Source organism: Cystoisospora suis, assembly GCF_002600585.1.
Source record: "Cystoisospora suis strain Wien I chromosome Unknown contig_782, whole genome shotgun sequence".
NCBI lineage: Eukaryota > Apicomplexa > Conoidasida > Eucoccidiorida > Sarcocystidae > Cystoisospora > Cystoisospora suis.
The window spans coordinates 1-21612 of record NW_027153583.1 but is presented as its reverse complement, the minus strand read 5'-3'; the positions used below and the strand labels follow the sequence as shown (position 1 = coordinate 21612).

Genomic DNA, 21612 nt, shown 5'->3' with positions numbered 1-21612 from the left:
AGTTGAAGCGCCATGGAGACGCTACCAGACTGCGAGCTGAATACAGGCGCATCGAGCAGCGACGTGAATGCTCAGAGGGTGATCACTCATGGCACTGTGGGCAGATCCACAAAGTGCCGAAGCGCCAGGAGGACGCACAGTCGGTGGTCGCAATGTGACAATAGTCCCACCGTGCCGGATTGCGAAAGCACCAACCGCACCTGACGTCCGTACCCAGCAAGTCAACCTCCGGAATACGAGTAGCTCAGGAGTGGCGAGTGCCGACGCAGACATCCAAGAGCTGACCATGTACGGCAGCACCGGTATCCAAAGTGCCTGCACGGCATGGGATACTGAGGCGCCGACGACATAGGGCAGCACGGGTAGTCCGACAGGGCCGAGCTGCCAGGATGACACTCGCGAGTGGCTTCATCAAACGATTGTCCCGAAACGAGCTCAAGAACTTCAAACTACTGTGCGGATTCTATGTTGAACTCAGTTATACAACGTTGTAGCTATCCAATGTATCCACCGCCTCTTCGTGTCCCGACTCACAGAAGGGCAAGTCATGAGGGTGGCAACAAGGGACGCTGCCAGTAAAAGCAGGGGAGGATTCATGGAAGCCCACACGCCCATAGAGCGGCAACGTATCCGTTAACGCGTAGCTTGTGACCAGGGAGTGGCGCCCCTGCTTTAGTAGCGACGCGCGGACGGGTGGTTGTTCGCGACGGATAAGCAACGGTTTGGGGAGTCGAAGGGTGTGTGTGTGTCAGTGAGAGTGTTGGTCTTCCATTAACGTTGGCTATCTACTGCGGAGTAGCCTGATTGACCCTGCGGAACAAACCGGGGAACCCAGGTTGAATCTGGGTAGAAGGACACATTGCCCCCGCGTGGCGACACAGTACGAACCCACCGACACTCTCGAGCCGGGAAATGTTCCCGTGTACGCTTCCAACGACGATTGGGTTAGCACCACCACCTGTCAAGGAAGCCATAGACACCAGGCAGGCATGCATCTGCCATCAGTCGCCACTCAGGGCACGCTGAGTCTTGCAGGACGCAATAATGCAGGCAGAGGTAGGGCTGCCCTTCCCGAAGCAATAATCTCTGGCAGACTCTAGAGCAGGTGCCCAGCGGGTTCGCGTGTTGCGAGGCTTTGCCCAGCACACGCACCGACACGGTTGCTTACTCCATTGGCGGAGGCGGTGGAAGCACCTACTGTGGACTGGCGTCTACTGTGTATCGGTGGTAGGCTCCGGCCTACCCAGGCGTCGCTGCACGGCAGGCAGGGTTTTTTTTGCGACGCCGGGCAGTAAGGCCATGGACAAGAGCTCTGGTGAAGAACAGAGAAAAAATATATATATGCATATACAAAAAGTGTTCTTGAGAACAATCTTGATGACAAACCCTTATTGGAGCCACTAGGCCCCCTCGTGGCGCGCAGCCTGCCGAACCAACCCACGCCTCAGCGAGGACTTGGCAGGCGGCCTCTGTTCCCGGCCGGCTGTAAACCCTAAACGGGGACAATTGCCGGGCGTCCGGACGAGGAATGCTATTGCTCGTCCGACAGGAGGGCACGTTCCTGGAACTCCTGGGCATCTTCCTCGAGTAGCCCGCTTGGCAGTCTGCTCCCTAGGAGTTGCAGGAGTGACAAAAAATGATGCTAACCAGCACCTGTGAGATGCTGGGCGGTTTCGAGCTACGAACTAGCTGGCTGTCTGTACTTCAGCAGATGTTCCCGGCGGGCTAAACAGTCGCCCACCATTGGTTGGTGTTTGACGCCGAAAGCGTAGCAACAGTTTGTTGGCCTGCTTTCTGCACTTAATTCACCGGCGGAAGCCCTCGTCATTTTAGCCCGCGATCCGCACCGCCGGTTTCCCGACGAGTGAACCAGCTGGCGCGCTCGCTAGATCCAGACATCGGGACTTTTTCCAGCAAGGGCTGTGGCTGCGGCTTCTCTTTTGAGATGCTGCCGCCTCTTGATGAAAACGCAGTGCCGGCCCGGACACGTCTTGGCTTCTTCTGCCTGCCCTTTTTTTCTTCGTGACACTGTAGTCCACCGCGGCTCTCCACTAACCCCAGCCGTCATTTTCTCGTGTGGGAAGAGTGACCCTTACCCTTTGCAAGAAGTGAATTAGTTGTGGCGCGCTCATGGAACTGCCCGAGCAAGCGGCCCTTAAAACCCTAGGGCAGAACCCAGACCGGGATGACGCAGCAGCAAGAGTGCAGGCGGAGTTTGTATTTGTCCGCCAGCAAGCCAATCTTCTACACCAAAAGCGAAATCTGGTAAACAACCCCACGGGGCCCTATGCCGCGACCGTAGATCAATCCGGCCTTGCCTCAGACCGAACCACATTGGATACGGATTCTACAAGGCTACGGAAGAAGGGTCTGTGATTTTCCTTTACTGGTGTCGCCTCTCTTGTTTGCCTTGTGAATAGCTCAAGTGGCGCAGTGACAACAACTTCAAGGCCCTCTCTTTGAAGCGAAGTGAATGCAACACACTGGCGCAAAGAATCGCCGACTTGAAGGCGAACCTGGAGGTGGGTATTGCGAAGGTGGCAGGACTGCATTGTGGACCAGTCTACTCTTTGCGCGCACTCTGCATTTGCGCTAACTGTGAATGATACTAACAGGCAGTGCGGGGAGAGAAGAATCGAGCCCTGGGCTTGCGGACCGCAGCCGACCTGGAAGCTTCGAAGCTTGGGCGGAGGAACGATATGCTTCAGTTAGGTATGTCGGAGTGTTGCGGTAGTAACCCCCGTGGCAGAGCGCACGATGAAGACAGCTATGAGGAGAAGACCGCTCTGGAGCAACTTTGCTTTCAATGCTACACATTCGGACAGGCTAGCCAGTCCGGCGAACACTATGTCGCCCGCAGCCTTTCTGACCAAAGTCGCACTGTCTTTTTTCTGCTGCTGACGTCAAGGGTGCTACTCATGTTGTGTGCGCTTCAGAACATCACCAAGTCAGCAGGGACTTGGAGGAGGTGAGCCACGCACCGAGGTCACCCGCGGACACGCCAGTGAGGAATCAGTGTGCCTTCTCCAGGCACTGCCTAGTCAGTTGATTACAGCGTCGCACCGGCGATACCCTGGACTGCCGCTGGTCGGGCTGAGACCCTGACAGGCGGCTTTGACCTTGAGGACGCAGTTCGAGCGCGTGTATCGTTGTCGTGTGTAGTGGCGAGCAAGGAGAGACGGGTTTGAGATCGAGATCACATCCGAGCGGCGTTTGACAAGCGCAGAAAGGGTAGGTGACTCACATCCACGCTGTCAACTGTCAATACTGCATCACACCTAGGACCGCAGGAAGTAACTCTTTCTCTTCCGTTGTGCTGTGTTCTTCCACCCCGAAAGAGGAAAAGAGACAGCCAGTATCGCTTGCTCCAGCTCGCCAAAAACAGAGAGAAACGGCTTCGATGGAAGATTCATCTACTTGTAAGTTGGCCATGACCGCTGAAGCCATCCGGCCTGTCAATACCTGAACGACTGACTGCACGCGGCTCATCAAGTGGAGGATTTGCGCGGGCAGAAATTCACCATGAGCAGCCTCAAAGAACGCTCCCAGAAAGTGTGCACCTTTTTCTTTGCTTTTCCAGGAGAGCATGAATATGGCGGCCCACCAGGCGCGGCTAGATTTCGATGAATACAAAAAATACGAGTACAAGCGGCTTGATCTCCTTCGATGTTGTTCCGATAGTGTGTGAACGATGAGCAGCTACTTCAGTTCCACCACGAGCTTCGCTGGCGGTCCTGCACCAATCACTAGCGTCGCTTTCGTCTATCGAGCCTGCCTACTCCTGGTCGGACCACCGTGACCCATCGGGTGAGGTAGAGCACTCAAGTAAGCCCAGCCTTCTCTTTGGAAGAATGTTTGGTATTTGATGTCTGTGATGGTCGTCTGAGCCGGAACGGGCCAGCGCCTTGGTGCGACGCATCTGGCTGCCTCGGCCAAGACTTGTCAAGACTTGTACCGCTAGGAAAAAGCTGAAAGAAATCTTTGTCGCAGGCAAGAGCGAGCAGTGCCGGAAGCACAAGTTCTTTTGAAGAGACTGCTACGGTCGCGTGGCTGCCGGTGACTGATTGACCCGCAGAACAACAGTTAGGGAGGATTAGGCGCCGAGGACGTTAGATGGGAATCCGTGTAGCTGGTAATCAGGTGTTCGTCTGTAGCATCTGGCAGTGTTGTCTTGGCGTAGCTGGGTGATTAAGACCTTCAAGCCCAACAAGGAACACCGTCCCGACAACGAGGTGCGAGTTACCCGCTTCGCGATGTGCCGTATGAAGTGCTGTCGCCCTCCAGTCAAGCCCAGAACCCCAGACAGAATGCCTTAGTCCTCTGTTGACAGTGGGCCACGACAGGTGCTATTCCTCCTCTTCGTCATTCGGTTGCGGCTCTCAGAAAAACCTGTACAGGTAGGCCGCCTGTGAGGCCGACCATGGGCAGGGTACGAAGAGCATTCTGGGCCTTGAGTGCAGAGGTCCCCTTCTTTCGTTTCACCGTTCTGATCTTCTAGTTCGCAAACGGAAAGGAGGATGCTAAGAATACGGCGCGCGTAGCACGCTGCCAACTCCCGGCTGACCGTATTCGTGTGATACTGCAGTGTCCAGTTTAAGGCGCCGTTCACTGTAGCAACATTATGGGCGAAGTAGTTAAGCCCCACATTGTGCTGAGCTACTGCGGACCAGCTGCTTTCAATCTTCAAGGACGACGGATGAAATTTTGGGACGCCTGTCGGAAATGAAGCACTTTTCTTCGTAGCGATGTTTTCGAATGTACGGGAAACGTGGGGCTGCAAGGGTGGACTGGACCCCGGTAAAGAACCTGGACGTCGCGAGTGACACAGGCTGCTTCCCGACTTCACTGGCTCATCTCTGTCTGGCACACTTGGCTCGGGAGGCCTGCCGGAGCCCCAACTGTAACGGGTACCAAGGGGACTACAGCATCCTACTGGCGATGAGGCCAGAGACTGCGATGAGGGCACAGGGCCGCGCTCGGTCCCGCGGTCGCACCAGCCCTCTTCGCACATCTGTTGCCGCAGCTGCCGATACACAGCCAGAGACCGCTGCTTCTTGGCCGTATGAACGACCTCTAAAATAAGATGACGCATAAAGGTTTCCATGCAGGTCGCGTCCCACTTGCCGCCGTTGCTGATCAGGAAAGCTGATGGCCGATAGCTGGGATTCATACGACTCACCTTCGAGAGCAAGTTCAGGTTGTCGACGACACTGCGAGCATAGACCGTAACTGAGTGCCAGGGAATCAGGGCGTACGAGGGCCGAAATGCATGCTGAGCGTTCACAATGGTGTGCACGTCCTTGGCAGCCTTGTTGGCGAGTTCCCAAAGTGAAGTTCCCAAACTGGCGCAGTCCGGAGAAACACGCAGACGAATCGGCATGACTAGCGCATAAGACCCCATCCCAGGACGTGGGAGCACTTGCGTACTATCGATATGTTCGAGTTGCTTGGCCCAGTTAGGTTTGCCGAGACATTCGACAACGCCCTGTTTGGAAGCCACCCTGCTAGGCTTGCCTCTGCTTTTCCGCTCTATCCAGCTTCTGGCTCGAGCCAATGAAGCAGCCAGGCTGGATCTGAAAGAGTCTTTCGCTTCAGTCGGAGATGTTCCCGCGACGCCACAGCTACCGTCGAGCAGGTTAGAAGGAGGGCCGTCTTCTACTTCGTCGAAGCACGCTGTAGAGCAGACCGATGAACACGCAACAGAAGAAGGTTTGCTCGCCGGGCCGGGGGTTGTCGCCGCCCGGTCTGAACCCTCCGTTTCGCAACCTGAGCTCAGGCTTCCATCCTTAATGAGAGCTCCCGGTACTAGCTCAGCGATGGGGACCGTCCGCCGCCTGGGCTGGTGTCCGGTTCTTCGTTTTTCTGACAGATGGTGTTCCAATCCGTTTGCCTCTGGAAGCTCGGTGCTGACTCCCTGTCTCACACTTCTTTTGGGGCTGAAATGATAGCTGTTTGATTCTCGCTGTGTGGCCTCATCGGGATTTCTCCCCGAAGTCCTCACCAAGGGGTCGGCAAGTGAAAAGGAGCCAGTTTCCAGCGTAGGAACCGGGGAGCCGAGCACAAAAGAACGCGACTCCGCAAAGGCCGGCTCAGCCACACGGCCTTGCGCCTCCGTTGTGTCCCCAGTGCTATCCGCAGCGAGTGCGCTCAACACCTCTGAAGAGGAGAGTCCGCAGTGGCTCCCTTTGTCCGAGCCGTCCGCTAGCGCCTCTGTCGCTGAAGTGCACCCTCGTTGCGGGGCCGAGGAATGGTGCATCGTTGTGACTCGCCTATGGATTGACTGCGGAGGGCTCTTCGCACGGCGAAGCCGCCGCTGAGTGTCAGGTACGACGGGAGGCCTCTCCGATTGGAGTCCAAGAGAGGCAATATGGCCCAAACTGCTCCGGGCTTCCTCGATCAAAAAATCGTGTAGCATGGCCTGGTCCTCAAACTCCGTCGGCTCAAACGCTTTCTCGGCGTGCTTAAACCATCGCCTCCCGCTAATGGCTTGGAGAGAGTAGAGGTAGACGGGCCGCCGGTGATTTTCCACTCGAGAAGCTCCTAGGCGCAGGGGATCGATCTCACCTGCAGGCTTGCGAAATACTGTCGAAAGTTGCTCCAGAAAGTAGCCTACCCGCCTCAAGCCTTTCATCAGTGCGGCACGTATCTTGTGAGCCGGCGGCAAAGGACAGTCGCATGTGCCGCGACGGCTTTCCCCATACAACAGGCAATTTTTGCCGTGGTGTACGCATCCTTCGCTCCCTCTCTTGAGCCGGCAGCTGTCCGTATGACTTTCTGAAGTCGTGGAGGTCCGCTCGAAACCGCTCGTCAATTTTGTTGCACCTTTTCCTTGCGCGGACGAGAGACTCTCTGTTGGAGTTGTCGCCGCCGGAGGTACCGGCGCTGAGAATACGGCCGGGTCTTCCGGGCCTGTGCAACCTTCCGCGGGCTCCGTCCGGTAAGAAGCCGGCGCTGCCGAAGTCTCGGCAAGAGACTGGCAGCACGGTCTGCGAGTTGCCGAGCTACCTGACAGAACCCCAACAGAACAGAGCCCGACCAGATCCTCCTCCTCGCTCCACGTGTCGCGTGCCACGCCTCGTGCATCTCCTTGGGCTCGGCGCAAGTGTCCAATTGAGACCTCGCCTTTCTGATCTAAGAGATGGTCAAGTTCCTCCAGCAGCTCCCTCCTGTTCCAGATCATCTCAGACATAGCTACAGCGGCGGCTGCTATGATGAGCCCATTCAAGCCAGTCTTCTTCCCTCTGCAGATCCATATCAGCTTGTCAGTTAGATCTTTGCCAAGGTAGATCGGAATGACAGAAGTGAACGCGCGGTCACCGGTGGCATGTACGGAGCTCTCCAGGGGGATGCGGCTTGAGCATGTTTGAGCCGCGGCCGCCAGTTTGAGCCCCCGGTGCCACATGGCCTCGCTTCGAAAATGGGCCGGTGGGTAGTAGGCTGGGAAGGGATTCCTGATGAGCCGAAAAGATCGGCGCTCCCATACGTATCCCCATGCTAAGAGATGAGGTGCAAGCAGGACAATCTTGAGCATCTCTAGGGGTATCGGGAGAGGAGTAGCTGTTGTAACCGCTTCGGGGAGCCGTGTTACAGGAAGGGGGGTTTTCGAGCAGCCTTGAACGGCAACTGAAACGGCACTCTTTCCTCCCCAGTGATCTATGGAAGTCATGGCGTCTTGTGAGCTTCTGCGGCTGTGCAGCACGCTTCCACTGGGAGAGTCAGCCGTTATGTGTCCTGTCGGCAGGGCTCGTTCCTGCGCTACGCTGGGAGCTGTCCTTCCAGCTTGTGGATGCGATGGCACGTTGACGTGTGCAGCCGTTGTAGCCTGAAGGTCTAGAACGTACGACTCACATCGATCCAGGTTTTGAAGTACGAGAAGGAAGCAAGAGAGCTCATTCCAAAAATTCTGGCGACTGAGGCCGTCCATTACGGAGTGATGGAACACTCCCACGATATGGGTCCTGTAGTTGTAAGAGGGGTCCGAGGCAGAAATACCTGGACCTCGAGGAGGGAAGACTTCATGGCTGCCCTCCCGTCGACTGCTTGAGTGCCCACCTTCTGGGCAGCGCAGCGCCGTCTCCGCCGGCAGGCGGCGCGAGGGAAGCAGACGAAGGCGCCAAAGCGGTCCTGTAGGCACCAGTGTTTGAAGCGCCACATGGCGAAAGCTGAAAGATTGAAAGAGACTACGCACTACGGCCTCCTGTCACTGGGTTTGTGTAGTATGGTGGGGGCCATCGTGAAAGCAGTCAGGCTGACAGCGTCGGATGGGCCGTGAGTCACGTGTGAAAAAATGACTGAACAGGACGACGGTGTGCCGTTCAGGGTGCTAGTGGCCCACACCACGCTTCTCGCTGTCCGATCACCTCTCTAGACGCGACTCACTTGAGACCCAGGCTTCACTATAGCAGCGGTCCGGGCATTTTGAGAACCGCCCACGGCCGCGTCCGACTGCGTCTGCTTTTCAAAACCGTACATACCTTTTTCGGTGTCAAACCGGACACTCTGTTCATAAGCCATTGCCTTCATCCAGTCATCTTCACAAAGCATGCCACAGTTGGCGCCCGCGTCCCATCCTTCTCCTTGCTGCAGACGGGCCATGGCCACATCGACACGTGCGAGTGAACGTTGGTCTTTCCAGATGAACCCATTTTTTCTCTTTCTGCACGGGCAACTCAGTCTCCTGACGAATCTGAGTGTGAAAATGCTCCACAGGCGTCTCGACAGCTTGTCCGTTTGCGTCAGTTGACGAGATGCCCCCGTGTTCTCCGGTTCACGTGATACATGGTCCTCCGCGAACCGCTGCTCGATGGAGCACCTGAGAGCCTGGTGCCGGCAGGCCAGCATTCTTGCTGCGGCCTGGACATGCTCCAGGAGTATAGGGTGCGTCGAAAGGACACTGATACAGTTGCAGATCATCAAGCTGCCGATGTTGTGGAACGCCTGCCAGAATGTATCTGCCGGATCCAAATCCCGGAGACAGATGGGCCCGCCTTGTGGCATTGCGAAGCATCTAGCAAATCTGACTGTGACCGGCCCGCTACTCCTGTCACAAACTGTAGAGGCCCGCTTGCCGCAGTTTGTAAGACCGGGCAGCCGAGGGGCAGAAACGCTGCCACTATCGGCATCGGGGGCGTCCATGGTGCTTCCCATAGCCAGCAGGGCGTCGCCGGCCTGATGCTGGCCAGACTGCTACCCCGAACAAACGGGCTGCTCCGGCGCGTCGAGTGGCGATACTGCAATATCTATCTCACTCCGGTAACACAGAACGGTCTGGTTTCAACATCTATAGCGAATCACGCCACGAACAAACCCAACAAACTGTTAGCTTTGTGAACTGACACCAATGCTTGGTGTGGAGGTGCATGTGCAGTGCAGATGCAGCACAGGAGTCGGCGCTACTTGGCATCACCGTGCTCAATACGAAGACTGTGACAGAGTATGCAAGCCGCGCACTTAACGACTGACGGGAGATCACACTCTAACCTCAAGGACCTCGGAACATGCCAACCTGAAACAGGCCAGTACGGCACGCGGGACGGGCCAGCAGTCTTTGAAAGGTAAAAGGGACCCCGACAAAAACGAGAAGTGTGCGTGAACGGTCCGGGTTCCAGGGGGCCGTGCCTCGGGAAAACACTGAATCGAATCAGCCTGGAGGCCTCAGGCACAGAAGCCGTGCAGCGTCAATTCGAATGAAAGGGAAAGGACGTGAGGCTGCCCGACACCCATGAAGAAGACGGCCGCAATGAGGGCCTGCGATTGATTGTCTGAGAGCCCCTTGAAAGCGCCATTTGGAATGCGGTTCAGGGAAGACGAGTGGCAAACGACTCTAAAACTAATCGGGAAGGCGTGCGTACCGCTTCGGAACACGAAGCTAGTGGAACGCGACCACTCCCTGTGTTCATGCACGTGACGAATGGCAGTACTTCCGAAGGAGACACAATACTGGATCCCGCACCCACGCAAGTGACAGAGAGAAGCATGCACTGTGGCGCAACGACATAGTCGCAACACAAGGGACCCGCTAGGCACGCACAATTATCGGATCCGTCTCAACCGGTCACTGGGCGGGTTCGTTGGATGGTGCCACGTGGCAAAAAAACTGTAGCTGGAGTCTCTTGACGTGCAGAAGGCACCTGCACGTCCTCAATAACGGAAAGCACGTGCGCTCCAGCACCCCGGAGGGTTGTACGGCCAACGAAGGAGGCGGTAGAGGGCCTCCCTCTTGTTGACCGGAAAACTGGAAGCCCCTCTCTCGTACTCGGCAGGTTCCGTTGTAGACCGGGCGAAACACTGTCAGCCTGAGGAAGCCAGCCACTCAAAAGTGTTCTCTGCCGCTCGGCGTTTCGAGGACTCAGCTACGTTCGTTATTCACACAAGCAGCTGTCAGCCCACGGATGCTTCGGGCTAAAGCCGAGGAACACGGAGGCGAAGACGTGAAAAATATAGTGGCAGATCGTAGTCTGGTTCGCTAGCGGCAGTGTGCGCGTTCTCTGGCCTGGACGACGGTACATCAGGATGACGCATGTCGGGCTGCCAAATGCAATAAAAAAAAACGTCGACAGAGCCCTGTCAGGCTACTAATTACACACAGGCTTTGAAACAAAGTTTTCTCCGCCCTGCACGAAGCTACCTGGTCAACAAATCATGTCAGCCCCTGCCCTTGTGACACCGGCCAACCGCTTGCCGGCCTCCTGAACTTGCTGGCGCCGTTTGCGAGGAGGATGGGACCAAAAACAAAAGCGTTGAGACACCCGCAGAGCTGGGTCCCGATCCGACTGTGGCCTCGTCTGTGCGGTTTCCAAACAAAGAGAAGGGAGCACTCAAATATACGACGCAACTCCGGCATGTTCTTCGCGACCGGCTAGTAGAAGCGTGACTGAGAGTGTCAGCAGAACAGGACGTCGGAGGAGCCTCTGCGGCCTTCCCATCTGAGACCTTGCAAAGAGCCTCAGAATGTCTCAGCAGTTTCGCACCGCAGGCGCGGCCTGCGGTGAACAGGAACAGTTGATTGCCCGCTCTTGTTAGGGGTTGCAAGGCGCCTCCTAGGACACCCGCAGTGGGCCCTTGCTCGGTTCTCAGCGCTATGATGTCGTTCATTCCAGGCCGCTGAACGCAGAGCGGAATGAGTGCCGAGAGCGCACACTTCAGCTGTTGGAGCTGTCTTGTTCCGTTTCGGAAGAAGTTTTAGGTGTGGGTGGAGTGTGCGTGTCCAACCCATTGAAGAAGCACCGCCTGTGCTTTTCCTCCCACCTGCTGTATCTAGGACCTCCGGTCCGGGGAGTTGCTATACCCTCCACTACCTGAAGCCTGTAGACGGGACGCGAACTTGTGTGAAACCCACCGCAGAAGCGACACTGTTTCCGCAAACGAGTCCTGCTGGACCGCGAACGGGGCACCGGGTGCCATCAAGACTTCAGGGGCTGGTGGCCCTGACCGGGCGTTCCGAAAAAAACACACTTGTGATAACTGCATAGACCAGGCCTCAGCAAGTTCAAATCGTTGCATTGGCGATGCTAGGGGTGCCCTTTCTCACGTGCTCGGCGCGAGATTTGAGGACCATTCCGAGATAGGGCGCGTGCGCTTCCGAAGTGCCAACGCTTGTCGTTCTGCAACGGGTAGAGAGTTCCTGAAGGGGAAGCACACCGACAGGTGAGCAAGCGCGGGAGCTCTACAATGAATCCAGATGTGGACCTGACTGGCCAACAGTCTCTTCGAGCTGGGTGGCTTTTGCTGGTTGTGAGCAGCGGACCAGCAGAAGTGCCACATCACTGTCCGCGGCGGAAGCTCCGGCGCGCACTCTCGCGCAGGTGGTAGCCACCAGTCAGACTGACCTGAGTCTGAGCGTGACTGGTGGCTGAACTAACTCCTTCGGGTCAGAAGCTGTTGTCGCAAGAACATCCGGGTAGTTGTAGATCGAATTCCTGCAAACAGGCCTAAGACTCTTACAGATGACCTAAATACTAACACGCCTCCGGTTTTACTTGGAATGAAATGATGTGTTCCTTTTGGTACAAGCCTTGCTTCCACTGTGCTCGCATGACCAGCTGTCTCTTCTGGAAAGTGACGACAACAAGCTGGATATTCGCCATGTGGCAAACACCGAGGGCGTCAACTGCGGTCGTAGCCTCCAGCCTTAGCCGGTGGCGGACGACGCCCGTCGAAAACAACATCGAAAAAGAAACAAGTGCGCACCAGTCACCGCCAGTTTATGATACCTCGTGGCGGTTACCCAGGCACTAGCAGCAGAGTACCAGACGCCAAACCCTCCGTGTACGATGAATCGAAGCTTGCTGTGTCAGGTTGTTGAACTTGTGACGCCGCAACTGTCACCAGGAAGGAGCACGATCCGACTGGATGTCTGACTTGACTCTGCTCTCGGCGAGAGGGGCTGCAGCGCACTCGGTATGGTCGCCTCTTCGAAAATTCAGTTCCAGACCACTCTAGTCGCCGAGCTTGCCATCTCTCTCTGGCAGGCGTGCCTCCGAACAATGCAAGACTTCCGAGAGCTGTTTCCGCTGACTCCGTCGTGCAAAACAGGGTCAGCTGAACCGCTCGGTCGTCATAGGTAGTGGGACGAGCCGACATCGAGGTGCCAAACCTTCCCGTCAATAGGAACTATCGGGAAAGCTCAAGCCGTTATTCCTAGTGTAGTGGTTCCTGGAGCATTCTGCATTCACCAGCGGAGATGGCGGGAATGCCAGTCTCGCAGCACCAGGACCGGCAACTAGTTTGAGCACCGAGGTGCCGACAGCTCTGGGTCTCAAAGCCTAAGATTGCTGGCCAGCATGCAAGATGGTGTTGCGCAGTAAGGAGAACCCACACTGCAGAACGGACGCTGTGCAGCCGCTAATCAAACTGTCTGGGAAAAAGTTCCACCCTTATTCCCGTTTGCTTACGCCTTCACGCGGCTGCCAGTGTCGAGGAGTTTAAGGTGACTCCGATTCGCTGTTTGGGTTTCTCTCGTGAAAGTCCATTTGCGGACAGCGCCACCTGTGCGCGGCTATCTGCCCGACCACGAGGCTAGGCATCTAGCCGAATACTAGACTGAAAAGAGTAAGCGGCCAGCATTAACGGCCCTTTTGATCTCAATCGGACGAAACGCCTGGCTCCAGAATGCGAGCCCCCCGCCCGAGGAAGTCAAGGCACTTCGCCTTGGCAAGTGGGACAGAATATCGTAGACCGAAACGTGGAAAGAAGCCGCACCATACCTTTTGTCTCTCCAACTGACTCACTCTATATCCGACACATTCTTGGTTCGGCTCGCGGCAGTCGAGCCACAACGGCTGCCTCGGGAAACCACGACGCCATACAGTCTATGGTGTGAAGGATACAGGCTAAGAGAAACGCCGAGCACGGGGTGACTCCGGCAGACATAGGCATTCAGAGACTTTTTAGCGAAGTCGCGCGAGTCCCTCAGGGATGCTTGAAAAGAGTCCTAAAATATAGAGAATGGATCAGGACTACTTCAATCGTTCCCAGAAGAGCGGCCGAGTCTAAGTGGAGGGGCAGGACGAGCATGGCGGGAAGACTCCCGACATCAGCCACGAGGCAAGCTACGGCATAAGCCGAAACCAGGACAGTCAGAGCACAAAATTGGAGAACACTCCATATGCAGCAGGTGTTGATAGTTCCGTACTTACCCCTGGGTAACGGTGGTCGCGGCCACGTACCCTCTTAAGCGCATCCAGTCACACTCCTTTGCGTACTGTAAAGGCGTCTCATGTGGCAGCCCTGAGAAAAGGCGACGACAGTACTACCGTGTTACCTCTGATTCCCTGAGTGGTATTCCTCGTGACCAGCAACGCTTCTCTCGGGTAGACCCTAAAACGATTCAGTGGTATGAAGTTGTCTTCATGGGACAATCCGGTCCAACCAGAAGCCGCTTTTAGGAAAGTTAACACAAGTAAATAATTTGCCGGCTGTAGACACCCCCGACGGGCCAGACTACACCGCCAGGTTTTTGGGAGCCATTCCTCTCTGGAGAAGTTTGGTTTTTGCTGGCTCTTAGTTCAACTAGCGGACGTAGCGTAGTACACCAGGCGATTTAAAAGCCGCACGCTGCCTGTAGGTTGTTTTGCTGCCGAGCTTGTGTGAACGGAGACCGCCCACTTTTCCGGCGCTGTCGCACGCCTGGGAGTCCACCCCCTCGCGGCCCAAGAAAGAGATCGACGTGACTTTTCTTCGACAGAAAAGACGAGACATTGTAAGGATAGTTTTTGCGACATGTCCGGTCTTCACCGGCAATTACCAAGCAGTAGTGTCACGAGCGTATGACGTGCTTCTGTCTTCCGAAGCCTTTCTCCGAGAAGTAACAAACGCCGTTGAGGAGCGTGTTCGTGTCTGAGTGTCTACATCCGTATTTTGTCTCGCTCAGCAAGTCCCTCTGACCGCAGAAGTACTGAGAGCGATTGGCTTTTGTCCTCACGGGACCTGCCCTGTCTGAGGGGCTGCTTCTCGGTAAGCGGGATCAAAGAGAGGGAGGTTAGAGGAGGCCACAGGGAGAGACACTTCCGAAACTTCAGCAGAAGACAGAGAAGAGAAGTTCCCCCGATGAAACGGCCCGGCTGGAAACCGCAGGTCACGGGAGGTCGAAAGCCATGACCACTTCAGCACGAGCACAGGTTTCCCACGGACGCCCAGTAGCCCAGGAGGGAAAAGATACTTTGACAGGAACTCCGTGAACCGTCACACCAGCAGGAAGAATTGGAACAAACCATATCCGTAGCGCGTCCGGCTCGCCGTTCCAGCACGTTTGCGAATGTGAGAGACGCAGACACGCAAAAATAAAGTACCCGGTATCTGGACTGTTCATGTTGCTGACGTGGACATGAAGTATCACTTTGAGCGTAACCGCTCCAGGCGACTTCCTAAAATTCAGCTCCGGAGGTGTGACTCACTTCGCACAACGAACTAACAGGACAGCGTCTAAGGACAGTCTGAGCCGAACCAGGTGGATCTTCTCGTCTTTCGGGCCCTTACAGTGGAAGTGAAAGTGACCGCCCTAGACCTGGGTAGCAAAACCATACCTTGCTCTTTCTGTCCTGCACGACGGGTCAGCGGTGGGCGGCTCGCATCGCGAAAGGAGATCGGACTTCTTCAGGAGTCCCACTTGGTCACCCGTCCATGGCGATGACTGGGCAAATTCCGCGCCACCTTCTCTCGTACATTTAGGCACGGAACTACATGATCGTTGTGCAAATAGTTTTGACGATTCTTCGAAGCACTTACACGCACAAGTGTACTATCTCCGTCCCCTGTCCGAGTTCGCGGGCAGCCCGCGAAGCGCACTTCCCCGCATTCTCTCACCCAGAGGGTCTGATCTCTTGGAAAAAGGCATCGAGCCACTAAAAACTCTCCGTCCTTCTCGCCAGCATATACCAGGGAGCAGCCGACTCACCTGAGACCTTTCCCGCTTGTCATTGTACTTTCTCCGAACCGTCAGTACTGCCAACTCTTTCAGGTTTCTAGGCGCTATAGCTCAGACACAAGCGTTGCGTGCATATTTTCTATGCGTGGACGACATGCATCCATCCACGGTCCACGGTAGGTGAGCAGTAGGAAGACTCTTTCGCTTGCGTTTCAGTCCGAGCCGCCCTCCGTTTCTCAGGCTGACGGGGAACTGCGCAGCTTTTCCACCGTAGTGGCGAAGCAGTCGCGATCAGATGCGTTGGCGAAGAAAAGGGGAATGCAATTGCCGGACGCCGCTAAATGGAGAGCGACACAGTAGTCGGTACCGGAAATTCCCGCGGAGTAATCGACACGTTTCAATTGTTCAGGAGTGTAAAGTACAGTCCGAATGTCAGAGAATTTGATGACGCGGGATTTACGGTCGCAAGAAAGTTCGATTCCCGAGTTGTCTGGCAAGAGCTTAACCACGCAATCCAGTCGAGATTTGTCCTGAAAACGGGGACAATCAAGGAACGCAAACAAAAGAAAAGTCAACTGTCTCTGAACACATGGCGCAACAGGGGAGCAAGGGATGCGCTTCTGAGGTTTCGGGATCCCTTTTACATGTTGCGACACAGGTCCGCTTCGCCAGTTCCTTGTGTGCAGTGGCACCACTACAGGTCCTCCACGTGGACGCATTCGGACCAACACTCAGAATGAACACAAAACGGACGGTGCGTCTGCTCGCTGTTGGCGGTATCTTTTTAACGGTACAAGGCTACACACGTCCACCCCCCATATCTGAGTGGAAGCGGAAGACCTGTGATGACATACCAGGGGTAACTCTGCGCAAGTCATGCAACAAGGTACAAGCTCTTTACACTCCAGTGGCACACTCTCACAAGCAATCGAGTCAGTGGACCACGACAACAATGCAAGATGATTTGAGGACTCTATTCTACACAATCAGGCAAGGCCGAACCTGTAAGATCAAGTCAATGTGGAAGCCATTCTGAAGCTTAACAAGCATGTCGGGTGTATAGTTCTTGGTGATGTCTTCGCGTGCACCTCCGCTCGGTCGACCTCCCTTGCCCGCAGCCTCGGGGGCCTCGATCTCCATCTGAGTCTCCACAGAGTCGCCGCAACAGCTCTGGCAGGCGTTTCCCATGGCTCCGAGTGTAGTATAGAAAAGAATACGAACCCAATATGGCCAGACTGAAGGTCTGGTGCGAACGGAACGTTTGAGCTGGAAACCGAGTCCTACGCAAGCTCTGGCTGGTAACGAGCAGTCCACCGCAGTGTAGAGGAGAGAAGTAAAGGAAATGAAAAGGCGGGGGAAACAGTTGTTTGGGGAACCCGCTAAAAGAGTGGAGGGAAAAACTGGAAGGACGAATTCCCGTCAAACATAGCCGGAGCGAAAAGTCCCACCGAAGCGGCAGGCAAGCCAGGCGGTCTGTTCAAGGAGATGGGTACAAAACATCACTCCAAACAATATACGTTCGTGTACCCTCATGAGCACGACAAAAGTACGGAGTGTGGTTGCGCTACGTCTCGGGAGATCAACCTCGAAGCGATAGAGGAAGTCAAACCCCGAGCTAGCTCGTGGCCGTGCTCAGCCAAGGTTCTGTCCTACAAGCCGGCGCGACAAGAAACACCCCAGTTGCCCCGCGAGGAAAAGTGCTCGAAGTGTTGCGTACCGCGTAAAAGGCAGAAAGGACGGAAAATAAGTTGCGTTTGAAGATGAATTCTGTCGCGGTCGAGAACTTCCTGTGACGGCGACGTCGGGGACGCTGCCGCTGGTCTCCCACGGCTAGTCCGTCGCGCCTTCGCTGTGTCTGGAAACGCACAGCAGAGAACTGCTTGGCAGATGGGGTGTGACGACGCCCTTCCGTGGCCGCAAAGAGTACGCTGGCATCCGACACCAACGCCACGCCACGGCGGTAATTCGTCCGCCCGCAAAAATATATGCGAGCCGGTAGAACAACAAGCACTCTGCTGCTCACCGAGGCTGAAATGGCAAGTGAACTCCGAAAAGGCTGCGATGCCAGGCGCCATAAGGAGGCTACACATCTAAGTGGGCCGAACCGAAGCTGGTGTATCCGTGGCAAGAGGTTACTTGCACGCCCCGAACGGGCCAACAGGTGCTGGATCCTCTCCTCCGAGAAAACGCTAGGGTGCGCAGCTGGTACAGGATCGGCCGCAGGTGCTCGGTGTTTCGAAACTTCGCCGGTTGGGGAACACCCGTGGAGAGGCGGGCGAGGCACGGAGATCTCGCCGCAATGAGAAGTTCTCCAGACTACACGTTCCTACCGCTCTCCTGAAGTTGGCATCCTCCTGACGCCCAGGAGTTGCCTACGAGGCGCCGGGCTTGCCTGTATCGGTAGTTCGAGCTCAGCGCCGCTTCAAGTAGACGCGCCTTTCCTGCTCGGTGGCGGCGATCATGTGTGTAGATGTCACGGAGTGCTCCTCCGGATGACTAACAAGGACCGAGCCTGGTGTCAAGAAGGGTTCTTTCGTGGTGCCAAGAGACGTCCTTCCTGACAGCAATCGCCGCTACGGGTCGGTGGACCAGTTTCACCCCGAGAGGCAGCAATTGGAATACGGCCCGCCGGTGGCCGTAACAGCTAGGCCGGAGGCCGCAACAGCTAAAGTTGTAACCCCCCCGCGGCGGAGATGATGAAACCAGTCAGAAAGCCAGAACTGCTCACCGGAGAGATCCGTGGCTGGCCTGCAGCCGTGGATCACTAACCGGTAGACTTTCATTTAGGTGGTAGGCTACCGGTAAATTGCAGGTTGTCCGGTCGGACCCGTGACGCACCGTAAGACCGTGGGGATAACAGGAGGGATAACTCCGCTGCCGGCCCAGCTTTCGGAACAGGCCCGGGGCAAGCCCAGACCGGAAGTCGGAGTTGAAGAAGACCAGATAAGAGACATTTCAGGGAACACCGAATGAGGAGAAAAAGAGAAATTAGGAATAAAGAAGTAGAACAGTGGAGAAAGAACCGTCGAGGTCTTTTCGCTTACGGTGCAAGTTGGCTGTTTGTTTCCGTCCCTCTTGTTTTCTTTTTTTTTCTTTCCCTCGCGGCTTTCCGAGGAGGGAGCAGTTGGGGAATGTGGAATCCACGTGGTTAGAGAGTGACTGAGAGTAACGACGTGGCGGTTGCCTCTCCTAAGTGTTGTGCGGTAAAGGACTATTATTTCTGCTCCTTCCTGTTGATACCACCTCTGAGTCTAGCCCCGACTGATGAACAAGTCCTGGTGCGGTGGCACTGAGTAAACACGCGCGCAAACCGGGGTTGACACGGTGACGCCTAGCAACAACCAGATTGCCGAGATCCGGCCTGCCTGCTGAGCCGACTCACGACTGACTTCGGGATAGCCAAGTTTCCTGGCGGCAAGGGTGAAGTCTCTTGCCAGCGGCGTTCCCGGGTTCAACACTTCCCCCTGATAGGGGAATATCGCTAACTGGCCGTGGAAGTAATATAATGCGGCCAGGACTAACTAACACTGCGCCGGCCGGCTGCCGAGATAAGATCATTTCTTTCACTCTACGGTCGCTGCCTTGCGAAGGGTACTGTAATGATTGGTGGATGTAAGGAGGGGAGGCAACCCTAGGACGCTGGTTCGAGCACGCACACCTGTTACACTCTGGGCCGAACTAGCATGGCCAGCTCCCTCTAGGAGGCCTCTGTTCCTTACATTCCCCAACACTACCTACGCAGCGGATGGAGGGGGTCCGAAGAAACGCTCCCAGCTGCGGGAAGGCGGAGAGTGGCTCCTCTCCGGGGATCTCAACTTATGTTGAGTGAAACACAATGGAGGGGGGCTACGGGAGGTCCTCACGGAAGCAGGGGTGACTGCAACTCTGCGTGTACGCGTAGCGCCATGTCGACGCAAAAACGGAAAACATTTATGAACGTATCAATTCCTCGCAACTTCTTAGGATTCCCTAGAATCCGTACTCTCCTCTCACTGCTCGCAACTCTCTTGCGCGAACGACACTCAGCCCCGTTTGAGTCACTCTCTCACGACAAACACATAGGGAATTAATCGTAGTAAGTTCAATCGACAGTTTCTGTTCCATCACACTCATTGTTCGTCGTTTCTCCACACAGGGATCACTGCCACACAGGCAACACCAGAAACTTGACTCCACTTTAAGTGAACAGACACTCTCTGTCGTCTCTGACAGAATTCTGACTCATTTCACACGGTTAGGTGACCCTAGTCACCCTCTCACGGAAATCACCCTTCTATCACTCCAGCGAGGGGAAAATAGTCCTTTTCCTGCTGGGGATACCATTCTACACACAATCTCTTCTCTCTTTTTTTTCTCTGCTTCGTAGTATTTCCACTTCCATCGCCTTACTCCGTTGCTCCTTCGCGGTAATCTTCTTTCCTCGTCTACTCGATCTTCCCAAGTTGCTCTCAGACATTCCTTGTTAGGCTGCCTTCGCAGCCCTCAGCTGACACAGAGGCTACGCCTCTGACATCCCTTCCCCCTTCGAAAAAGAACCTTACGAGATGTGAGGTTCGTTCCTCACACTCTCCTTCCCCCTTTCGACGATTGCGCTTTGTGTATCCCACGTAAGTATTTCCGTAAGGTTTCCTTCGCCCCCTGCAAATTCTCTTCGGGTTCCCATGAAGTACTCCCATCTGTCCATTTAACCAAGTACTGCTTCGTCTCTCCTTCTCCCTTGTGGTTGAGAATTCCTTCGATGGTATACTCCTGGTTCTCTAACTGGTCTTGCATTGGCTTAGTTCTTCTAAATTCGTGCCGCTCTTTCGTTACATGCGCAAGTAGTGATACATGAAACACCGGATGTATTAGTATCGACTTGGGGAGTTCTAGCTTCGCTGCTGAGTTGCCATTTATCTTGAGTATTTTGTACGGCCCTATAAACTTGGGCTTCAACGCTTTGGATTCTCCGTCCAAGGTAAGGTTTGTCGTGTTGAGCCACACCTCCTGTCCTTGCAAAAATTCAACATCTCTTCGTCTGCGGTCTGCATAGTGCTTCTCATATTCCTGAGCCTTCTTGAGTTTTCTCTTCGCACGCTGGACCTGAATGTGCGCCTTCCAGGGAAATTTTAACTTCCCATGAGTACCTGGAATAGCAAACGTCTTACACGAAGGCTTGCAGGGCGTAAATCCATATAATAATTCGAAAGGAGTAGCTCTGGTGCTCGTTCGAACGGAACTGTTATAAGCGAACTCTAGCAGGGGAAGTAATTCAGCCAACTTCGTATCGTCGCCGAGAAGCGCGCAACGCAACATCTGTTCAATCGTTTGGTTTGTACGTTCGGCTAAACCATCCGTCTGAGGGTGGTGTGCCGTCGACATTTTCTGTTCGATGCATAAACGTTTACACATGGTTCTCCACACCTCACTTGTAAAACGTGTATCACGGTCGCTCACAATAGCACTGGGCACTCCATGTAAACGGATGACTTCACGCAATACCAGATTTGCGATTTCTTCAGCGGAGGCGCTCTGACGGGTGGGAACAAAATGCGCCATTTTAGTTAAACGGCACACGATTGTTAAGATAGAGTCCCATCCCTCTTTGGTCTTAGGTAAACCTACGATCAAGTCCATAGCAATTTCCTCCCACGGCATATTTGGTATGGGTAATGGTTGTAACACACCCCGTGTACGCAAGTGGGACGATTTGCCCTTTGCACCCGGTACACACGACTTGACGAACGTTTCGACGTCTCGGTCGATGGTTGGCCACCAAAATATTTGCCTGATTGGCGGCTCGCGTACGTTCAACGCCAGGATGTCCCGCCAATATATGATTGTGCGAATGTACGCACACTTCCCTGCGTAGTTCTGTACCCGGTACACAGACACGCCATCCCGACTTGGTTTCTACCCACAAATAACGATTCTCCCACACATATTGACGCCCTTCGTGGAGTACGTATTTCCCTTTTCCCTCACTCTCTGTTTGAGACTTGCACTGCCTTAGTACTGTCCCAAAGTCGGTACATCTCGTATATTGTTCCGCCCATCTTGCTTCTTCAGTAGTTAAACGCACTTCCTTTTTTCTCGTCACGCACACATTACCCACGAAGTCTGGCCTTCTACTTAAGGCATCGGCTACCACATTGTCACGGTTCTCAAGATTTGGGCTCCGTGCTACAGGTTCGACCTGGCACTTAGGGAGCACTTGAGACGAGATTAGCCAGTATGTCAGGATACACAAGGGGCGGTCGTGCCGCCGG

General features: G+C 55.1%; 3 protein-coding genes across 3 annotated transcripts; 1 reads left to right on the top strand and 2 right to left on the bottom strand.

Annotated features, from left to right (window-relative positions):
• Nucleotides 1-1309: 1309 nt before the first annotated feature.
• On the top strand, nucleotides 1310-3792 carry CSUI_001893 (uncharacterized protein). Its single transcript, XM_068062096.1, has 7 exons — nucleotides 1310-2265; nucleotides 2421-2522; nucleotides 2616-2712; nucleotides 2937-2968; nucleotides 3163-3231; nucleotides 3339-3419; nucleotides 3581-3792. The coding sequence occupies exons 1-7, from the start codon at nucleotides 2131-2133 to the stop codon at nucleotides 3686-3688; spliced, it is 624 nt and encodes a 207-aa protein (XP_067925930.1). The 5' UTR covers nucleotides 1310-2130; the 3' UTR covers nucleotides 3689-3792.
• Nucleotides 3037-10717, bottom strand: CSUI_001892 (uncharacterized protein). The gene is made up of 2 exons (XM_068062095.1): nucleotides 8475-10717; nucleotides 3037-8124 (listed from the first exon to the last, which is right to left on the bottom strand). The coding sequence occupies exons 1-2, from the start codon at nucleotides 9145-9147 to the stop codon at nucleotides 4313-4315; spliced, it is 4485 nt and encodes a 1494-aa protein (XP_067925929.1). The 5' UTR covers nucleotides 9148-10717; the 3' UTR covers nucleotides 3037-4312.
• Nucleotides 10718-14445: 3728 nt separating this feature from the next.
• On the bottom strand, nucleotides 14446-17674 carry CSUI_001891 (imc sub-compartment protein isp2). The gene is made up of 3 exons (XM_068062094.1): nucleotides 17388-17674; nucleotides 16367-17219; nucleotides 14446-15894 (listed from the first exon to the last, which is right to left on the bottom strand). Exons 2-3 carry the CDS (start codon nucleotides 16550-16552, stop codon nucleotides 15601-15603), a joined length of 480 nt encoding a protein of 159 aa, XP_067925928.1. The 5' UTR covers nucleotides 16553-17219; nucleotides 17388-17674; the 3' UTR covers nucleotides 14446-15600.
• Between the last annotated feature and the right edge of the window lie 3938 nt (nucleotides 17675-21612).